Here is a 9135-nt window from a genome sequence, read left to right as displayed (position 1 = left end):
GTAAAGAACGAATGGATGTGGGCAGAGGAAAGGGTAAAGAAGGGTCGAAAAGTAAGTTGCACTTCACAATATAAAAAAAAATACATTCAGGCTTTTGCTATAAATATTCTTTAGCTGTCTGTCGGTCTGTCTGTCCATCTGTCTCTATATCCGTCTGTCAGTCAGTCAGTGAGTTGGTCGGTCAGCCAGTCAGTCTGTCTGTCTGTCTGACCCATCATCCTCTATTTACATCTATTGGGGCAGAGGGGGCTATTCTGAATCCAAAATCAGTCCGTCCGTCTGCCTGAGCTTGGGTGAGTCGAATGCGGCTGACCTTCTGCAACTCCTCTCTCAGCCAGGAGGGAAGAGGTTGTCCGAGGCGATGCAACAGCTTTGACAACTCCACGTTGTGTTCTCTGTAGTACCTGGACAGATATGCCCGAGCCTGGACAAAAAAAATATATATATATTTGTAATTGATGAATATTTCAAGCACAAATAAAATGAAATTGATTGATTTCTTGCAGCAATATCTCATCGCACTTGTTTTTCATCTTAATGTGATGTTGTCACTCAGTTGATGAAAACACCCTACAATTGCACATAAATAACCACAAAACGTTGGGGGGAAGTGCATTTATGAACTACAGACATCATATCAATACTTGTGACATTTGTCATTTGTTGGTGCGCCACAAGATTTTTCAAATGTGGACTCAACAGGCTTGGAGGAACACTTGCTACAATCCAGCCAAAGTCAAAGAGCAGAAATAAATGCAGACCAATTTACACGGCACAATAAATATAGTAAATGATGATTGACTTATTCCAATCTCAGTACGAAGTGGCATTATTAAAATGGTCATTGACTAAATCCTGATGTCTCTTCTACATCATCCCTGGTGGAAGCTGCTGGCCCACAGTTTAATTACAGGTGAATACGCTACACCCATTAGCCATGTGTGATTGCGTGTAAAAGATGGATTGAATCCATGTGCACTCATCTTCATTTGAGAGCAAATGTGTGATTTGGCCACCCTCTGTAGAATCACTGGCCTGGACAAAGATTTATAGATTGGATTTTCTCCTTCTCACCTCCTAATTTTACCACCCTGCCTCTCTCTCTCTCGAGGGTGTTGTGTCATTACTGAGGGTTCCTAATGATGTGTTACTTTGGCTGTGTTTACTGCACACTGACCACCCTGGGAGAAGTGATGTCTGTTGACAGTCACTGTCTGTCACATTGCAACCCCCCACCCTCCCCTACCCTTCCCACTACCGTTCAATCAATACATCATAATAAAATTTGAAATGTTGGCAGAGTGAATGTGTTTACCTCTGCTTCCATAGGAGGATACTTTCGTCCTTTGCTCCTCCCCAAACACTTTGTCTTTCCTCCCTCAAGGAGCTGGCACCAGAATCCCTTTTGAGGATCAAAACTGGATAGGAGAAAAAATAAGGAGGAATATTTTAATATACATATATTCACACTAACCAGCCTCTGGACAATCTAAAGTGATAAATCACAACAGATGTAGACAAATCAGATCATTTTACCCATTCATGATTGCCAATTAACAGCATTTTGTTGAAGATAATGACAAAACAGACAATTGAGGCATGTTTTCTATTACAGCAGAGACCACTTGGAAAGAAACAGAAAGTCTATAACTGGGAAATTGCCTGACCTAAATGAAGTCTGAGTCCTAACTACTATTCGGTGTTGATCCAATAAGGATTGTTCAGCCTGGGCGAAGGAAGTGTACATTATGTGCTTTACTAAGTAGATATGAGACACAACATCAATATCAGAATGTATCGTATCATTGACTTTTTCAATGTAGTATCCATATGGCAGCATCATCTGCCATAATAGTGGATACTGTGCAGTATAACTTTTGTTTTACAGCACAGTATCCATACAGCAGGATTATTATTATTATTATTCTGCTACAATAGGAAAAGCTATATCGAGCTACAGTATACCTGCTTTTGTTAAATTAAAAAGAATACAGTACTGAGCTGTGACATATCATTTTATTTTTAGTGAACCTTTTAATTGTACTTTAGTTACTAGAACTAAAGTATATAGTGATGGAGAAACGAAGCTTCATGAAACACTTGTCATATTTCTTTACTCCTAAGGGTGACACTCTTGGTTTGAAGATGCAGTGGAAATGTAATTTATTTCAAGACCATCAAGAGGAGGAAAAATTAGGTAAGTGCTTCATGAAGCTTTATTTTCCTGTCACTAGTTATATACTACGTTTTTTTGTATTAATAGTAATTTGGGGACCCCCCACATCTTATTGAGACTAAAATAATAATTTCTTCAAATCCAAGAAAACACTATTAATCTGTTTTTATTAGACATTTGGAGGTTCCAGTAATTTCCTTGTGTTTCCCAGCCCTGCTCTTTGGCAAACGTAGATGTGACTGAAAGACGCAAATATTACTGGTTATCTTCATGCATCATTTGGTGTTCTCATCAAGTGTTCTTTTTCTCCATTTGACAAGACAGGAGGAAGAAAAGATTAAATAAAAAGGCTTTGTTGTTGAGGAGCTGTCAGGCTGCTGCCATGTCAAAAGAACAAGACAAAAAAAAAAAAAAAAACGTGCTTTTTTTTTGGTGACTGTCTTTGTGCTCCCCACCATGCATACACACATAGACATTCACACACACTTTGTCACACTCCTGTCAAGATGCATCTCTTTGCACATTATTTTATATGCATGTCAGTCTGCTATCTTTGACAGAGGCGCTCTCTGTCCCCATGTACAAAACTTGAGACACCCCTGTCTGGAGAAGAGAGACAGGCTGCATTCTGATGAGAAATGCTTGACTAATAAACCGTTTAGTAATTCTCTCATGTTAAAATGTGCAAAAGAGTTCAAATAACCTCTTTTGAGTTGTATTAAAATGCAAAAAGATCAATGAAACGGAGGGCCTAGATATTCAATTCTCCAATTCTTAAAAGGTGAAAAAGAGGGCAAATAACCTCTTTTGAGTTGTATTAGAATGCAAAAAGATCAATGGCCATGATATCAAATGCGAATGGGAGTGGAGTTGATAATTGGGCCAAATCTGAGCAGTTTTCCTCTCATTGGGATTTAAGTCAGCAAAAATGCCAAGTGGGCAAGATTTATCATATGATATCATTAGATCACAAATACTACTTAAATTGTGTGCCACTCCTTCAAAAACACATCTAAGGTGGGGTTTAAGTCATGTGCCATATTTGTATTTATGCGCCACTGGTTTAAAATGAACACATTTGCGGATGCAAATCTCAACAATAAAGGGCAAGAAATAAATGAATAGACTGAAAGACGTCAAAGTCTGTGTAATGAACCTTATAACATTCATGTATTTTTATTGTTTTTGTCGTGATTTGGACTGGCACAGTGAGCTGGATTAACTTCATATTTATTCGCACAGCTTGAGACAAAATATGCTGCCTGCGGAAGCAAGGCTGTTTGAAAGTTGAGTGTGAGAGCATTGCTAAGGAGATAAAGGTAGCAAATTATTCTTGCAAGAAAAATGTGTTAATTTGGTTCAATTAGCTAATTAGGCTCTCTCATTTGACATCAGATATGTCTGGATGAATGGACACAGTTCTCCCACACATTCCTAAATCATGTTTGAATAATTGCAAAGGTGAACCGACTCCATTTTCTTCCATTATTATGTCCCGTGGGTGTACCAGCTTGATTCTTTAGTCCACATAAAGTGTGAAGTATTGCTTTATGGGACGTCAAGGACGTATGACTTACGTGAGAGCCTGTGAGTAGTTGAAATGAGGAGTGACTCCCAGAAACTTTTGGACTTCATCCATGACAGCAGCAGGGTCTGCTCTCAGCTGATGGCCGTCGATGATCATTACCTATAAGGAGAAAAAAATAATAATATAATTGCATTTGGAAATTTTGATATTTTAAAATGCAGTGACACAGACAAGCATGTTGAACAAGAAGGATAAGGCACCTGGTTAGCAGGGTAGTACGTGAGCCATCTCTCAAGGTGCGTGGCATACAGGCCAGGGTTCAAACAGCGGTTCTGCAGGGAACGCAGTTCTGCCGGGGCGCCTGACCTGGCACTGATGACATCGTAGAAGGTAAAGTGGAGTGCTGCATGGTCCTCATGAGCTCTCTGATGCTGGGGTGACAAAAATAACGTTGAGAGCATTATCGTAGGATTATTAACTCTTATTATGTGCATACGTACATGAGTATTTCTTTTTCTGACAGTTTTTTTATTTTTAATGTGTAATTAAAAGAATTTATATCTCCTCACTCTTATCAAAATAGATATCGGCAGTATAAAAAAAATGTGAATAGAGAGATGAAAACTCAACTGTGGTCGGAATGTTGATTGACTGAGGCAGAGATATGAGAGATATGGAAGAACATGAATTGGGGCGCATTAATAGTGATGGGAATTGATTTGGAGAAACAAGATATTGCCCGTCCATGCCCCAATTTAAGAAAATTGATTGTTGTTTTCATCTCCAAGAATGATGTCTGGCGAATCTCTTGAGTCATGTGCCAGCCTAACAACCACCAGCTTTTGGTATTTCAAAAATTCTCACATTTGAAAAAATGCATACAAGTAACGTATGTTTTCAATTGTTATTCTTAGTCAATTTGACAAAACAAATCCTTGCTTTGATAGCATAAAAGTTGAGCTAACTTTAGCTACTATAACTCTTAACATGAGGCATGTAACATGAGGGACATGAAAAGTCCAAAAGATATTTTTCTCATTGTCCAAGTTATAAAAACTGTAATTGTAAATAATAGATAGTAGGCATTACTTTTTCACCCAAGTGCATTTCAGAGCCCGTACTTTTAGCTCCATACAGAAGTTAAATCAATATCTATTCTTTTTTCGCTCAATCTATACTTCTATTTAGAGAGTAAGAGTGCTGTTGCTAAACAACATAATACAATAAGCACAGAGTAACAATTTCAACTCCCCTGACATTGTCAACAGCATCTTAGTTTTTGTAAAAGCAAAATTTATTTGACAGCTCTTGTACTTTTGATCTCAATCCAATGAAGTGGCCAAGTTGTTTATTCTGTTTGTGTGTATGCATGCACCTGGTACCAGCTGTACGCTCGATCCGAGGGATTGATGAGAAGGGTGATGATCTTGGCCTTGGGCAGCAGAGCTGCGACGCGCCGCGGGGACTCCTCTGAGGGAAAGTAGTTGGCACTTTTCTCAAACAGGAAGTCTGTGCTGATGTTGGAGGGTACAGGAAAAAACTCCATATACCTACGGAAAGAGATGCACACGCTTCCTTACATCTTTGCAACATCTCTTCCCTGACCCGTCAGCTTATCGGTATGTGCGTCCCAATGATCCTTGGAGGTCTGGGACTTTATGTCCCTGGCAGAGTTATCCAAGACAAACTGGTCCTATGTGAGGGACCAGACAAAGCATGGCCCAGTAAATTAGTGAGACTTGGAGACACCCTTTGTAACAAATAAAATGTTATGACCGGCAAGTGACATTGATGGTTCATTTGTACGACAGGGTGATAACTGTATTTCAGTAACGTAAACACACTACGTTTGCTTTTCAAAACAGATGAACGGATTGGAATACAAGCCCGGCAGGAATTCACCAGAATGTCTACACTACTTACAGCAGAATATAGAAGAAAAAAAATGATAGTTAGAGGGATGGTGTTTGTGATTTTTTTTTTTTTAAACATCAATATCATTAACCTTATCACTAAAACCTGTTGTGTTCAGTAGTTTCCATGGTGCAAATGTGCAATCACTTTCAAATAGTGGAGAATGGCCGGTGGAATACATAACTGCTTTTCCCTACATATATATGACAAATTTTCTAACAAAAAAATGGCAATAACTTGCAGATTGTACCAGATGGAGCTATACTGGTGTCCTCAAAGTCGTAAAGTTGCAAAAGTAATTTCCAAACTTTAAAAAAAAAAAAAAGCTCGAAATTGACTTGACATTAAAATTCTAACAGATGACTTTCAAGTATGTGTCATCTGTATGCTTGCCAGCAAAACGACCCATTTACTGGTCAATTTAGACCCATGTATAACTCTGAGTTTTTTTTTTTAAAGCTTCAAAGGAATATTTTGAAGAGAACCAAATGCTTTATGTGTCATTCAAGGCTGCAAGGAGAAATGGGTCTTCTTTATGGAATGCCTTGTTTGTAACCGTTCCCTACTTCTTAGGTTCTAGGCAATCAGGAAATAAATATAAAATAAAAATAAAAACAACTCAGGCAAGGGACATTAAAAGATAGCAAAGTGTGTGTCTCCCTACCAGTCTATTCCTTTGTGGTAGTTGTTGGTGTTGAAAAACTGGACTTCTTCGTAAGTCTTTGGACTGGGGAAGTTGCTGGAGATGGAGGGATGCATGAGGAGGAAAAGATAAAGTGCTGTTGTCCCTGCAAGAAAGAGCATAATTCATAAAGGGGCTCATTAATTCAGTTGAGCAGTGTGCATGTGTCACAGATGTCATCTTTTCAGCCGCCATACCCGATACTTTCCTCCCTCCACCAGTAAACCTGCTGACAATGCACCGTGCACGTGTCTCTCATGATCACAAGTATGCCCATTAAAATATTCCAAAACTTTCTTGTGCGTCCCTTTTATCAGCAGCACGTCTCCTCCCAAATTTGTTCAGCCTCTAATTTAGCGCCAACCTTTCTGACATAGTACGAGGGATACCATTAAAAAAAAAAAAAAAAAAAGTGTTTGAATTATAGCTGCTGGAATGCTCCCGTTACCGTAGTGACCGGCCGTCATAATATCAACACCTGGTTAATTAGCGCCATTACAGAGACCTTCACACCCCTCGTGCTAAGAACTAATTATGGTAGTAAAGAATTCATTGCATTACGAGCAGGCGATCCTGTGTGCAAAGACCCGTGCAGAGTTTTAATTCTACACCCGCAATGAAGTGTCTACTCCATTAACTACACCTTTACAATTAGATTTAATATCGTAACACATCATTCAACAATGTTTATTGTTGTTGATGTGCTTTGCAGTAATGTAAAACAGCACTGAGTATTTTTTAATTGATACGGTCCCAAGCATTCAACATAAAAACTCAAGGCTTTATTATTAAATAACATTTAGTTAAAAATCTTATTCACTGGTGTAATAATGGCTTCAGAAAAAAAAAAGTATTTTTCATTGCTGTTAATGTAAGGCAGCTTTCACATAAACATCAGGTGGTGGGCGAATATTTTTTTTTAAGCATGGTATCTTTAAAGGACTGTTTAAATGGAAAATAAAAGACATGAGAGGAGTATGCTCAGTTCTATACCTCCAAATAAAATAGCATGTGAGGAGAATAATGGTCTCCCATTTCCAGGATTCAGAGATATGGATAGATTAAAATAATTGGCTCTGGTGAATTGTTTGGAAAATGGCCTTGTATACAGAGTAGCTACTATTCTGCAGCCACTGTATATAGTCACTGTCTGACCAGTCACAGCATTATCACCTGTTGTTGCAGAATTATTGATTTATCCATTTTTGTTGCTGATTTTGACAATATGTTTTCGTTGTGTTTGTAGTTTGCAGTAATTAGAACTGCACTGCATCCATGAGACCATTATCAATATTTTGGTGAACTCTAATTGAAAATGAGAAATATTAGAAGAGGCCCTAAAGATGATGCTGTGAAATTCAACACCACTGGATAATCCAACATCTTATTTAATTAATACTTCCCTAATTGCGTAACCCCAAACAGGGCATTATTATCTTGTAAGGGCAGACTATGTAATTTGTAATTTATTGTGGGAATGGTTAATATTGCACTATAATACTTGGCAAACGTGTGTTTTCAGGGCCATAAATAAAAAGAAAGTCGTATAATAGAGAGCAGAACTTTTAATGGCTAGGATACAATTACACCATGTTCCCGGCGGCCACGGCAGCCCTGTTTGCCTGAAATATAGAGCACAGTGGGATTTTTTTTTTACCCACCAGTTTCTCCGTATTCAAGTCTTGCAAAGTTTTCTCAGTCCATCATGGTATACGTGACAATGACAGGTGGAAGCGGGAAGGGGCTGCTGAGTCCTGGAGGCTAAAAGCTGTGCTATTGTTTGCACAGCAGATTGGTTTTCTTTCAATATCTAATTCACTAATCCATCTCTTCTGACAAAGCACGCAAAAGAGCCTGCTCGTCTGTTAAGAGGGGCTCACCTGTTTTCTGTGGTCCTGCCACCAAGAATTTGGGTAATCTGTCACAGGTCTTCTCTTTCGACCAGATATCTTTGTGTCGTTTGTCATCGCACGGGTTCTGCGGGAGGATAGACAACGGATGAGTGCTTATATGCCATGTAACTGTAACATATGCATAAACATGCATGTATTATTGAAAGAGGCCTTGCAGCTGCATGAGTGCACACACATTGGCAACAACAGTGTTTAGTCTTTCAATCAACAACATGTAATTTCACATCATCACCCGGATCATCTACCTAAATGTAGATCATGTATCCAATGAGCGGACAACCCAAGGTCTATTTTATATTGTGTGTAGTCTCGTTGGACAAAAAGTAGGAAGTCAGCAAGCTGGACTCATTCCTGTCTGCTACAGAGAGGTCCTGAAGAAGGCTAATGCTGTTTTGATTTGACCTACTCATCCACTCTAAAATTAGTTTGAGCTTTTGCCCTCAGGCCATCGCTTTCGGGCTCCTGGGAGGAGGACAAAAAGGCTCCTGGTTTTCATTTATCCAAAGTGCAATTCATTTACTTAATGGCAACTGCCTTTATTGCTCATGTTCTCAGCTACCATTGCTTATTTCAAAATGTGAATGTTGCATTTTTTTGGGCCATAAATGATAACTGTTTAGTTCTGGATTGAACATTTGAGTTTATGTAATTTATATACGTATATGTTGTATTTTAATTGTGTGCCTTGTCCTTTATATGCATACGCTGCGTCATCAAATTCCCTCTTAAGGACAATAAAGAGTTTCTAGGCTGATTCTGACAATATGAGCAGATATCTATTTTTCCCGCAAGACTGGAACACAAATGACTTAAGTGTTGATCACATGCTGTAACATTTGATCATTACATTGCATCTTTTTCCTAAAACTGGATCAATAATAAATCAAATCTTGAGGAGTTGTTATGGAAATTAGTGAGTGAA

General features: G+C 38.6%; 1 protein-coding gene across 3 annotated transcripts in view; it reads right to left on the bottom strand.

The window, feature by feature from the left end:
- The window catches only part of ndst3 (N-deacetylase/N-sulfotransferase (heparan glucosaminyl) 3), a 39514-nt gene that overhangs the window by 4082 nt on the left and 26297 nt on the right, over positions 1-9135 (bottom strand). For all 3 annotated transcript variants that reach the window (XM_049720072.2, XM_049720071.2, XM_068650721.1), the window contains exons 8-14: positions 8181-8277; positions 6283-6406; positions 5080-5254; positions 3965-4135; positions 3754-3863; positions 1316-1418; positions 314-424 (exon numbers count right to left, since the gene is read on the bottom strand). In XM_049720072.2, coding sequence (XP_049576029.1) covers positions 314-424; positions 1316-1418; positions 3754-3863; positions 3965-4135; positions 5080-5254; positions 6283-6406; positions 8181-8277 — 891 coding nt within the window. The remainder of the gene's footprint in view (positions 1-313; positions 425-1315; positions 1419-3753; positions 3864-3964; positions 4136-5079; positions 5255-6282; positions 6407-8180; positions 8278-9135) is intronic.

This window comes from Syngnathus scovelli, chromosome 5 (assembly GCF_024217435.2).
Source record: "Syngnathus scovelli strain Florida chromosome 5, RoL_Ssco_1.2, whole genome shotgun sequence".
NCBI lineage: Eukaryota > Metazoa > Chordata > Actinopteri > Syngnathiformes > Syngnathidae > Syngnathus > Syngnathus scovelli.
Note: the sequence above shows the minus strand (reverse complement) of the source record. Positions and strands in the feature narration are given on the sequence as shown.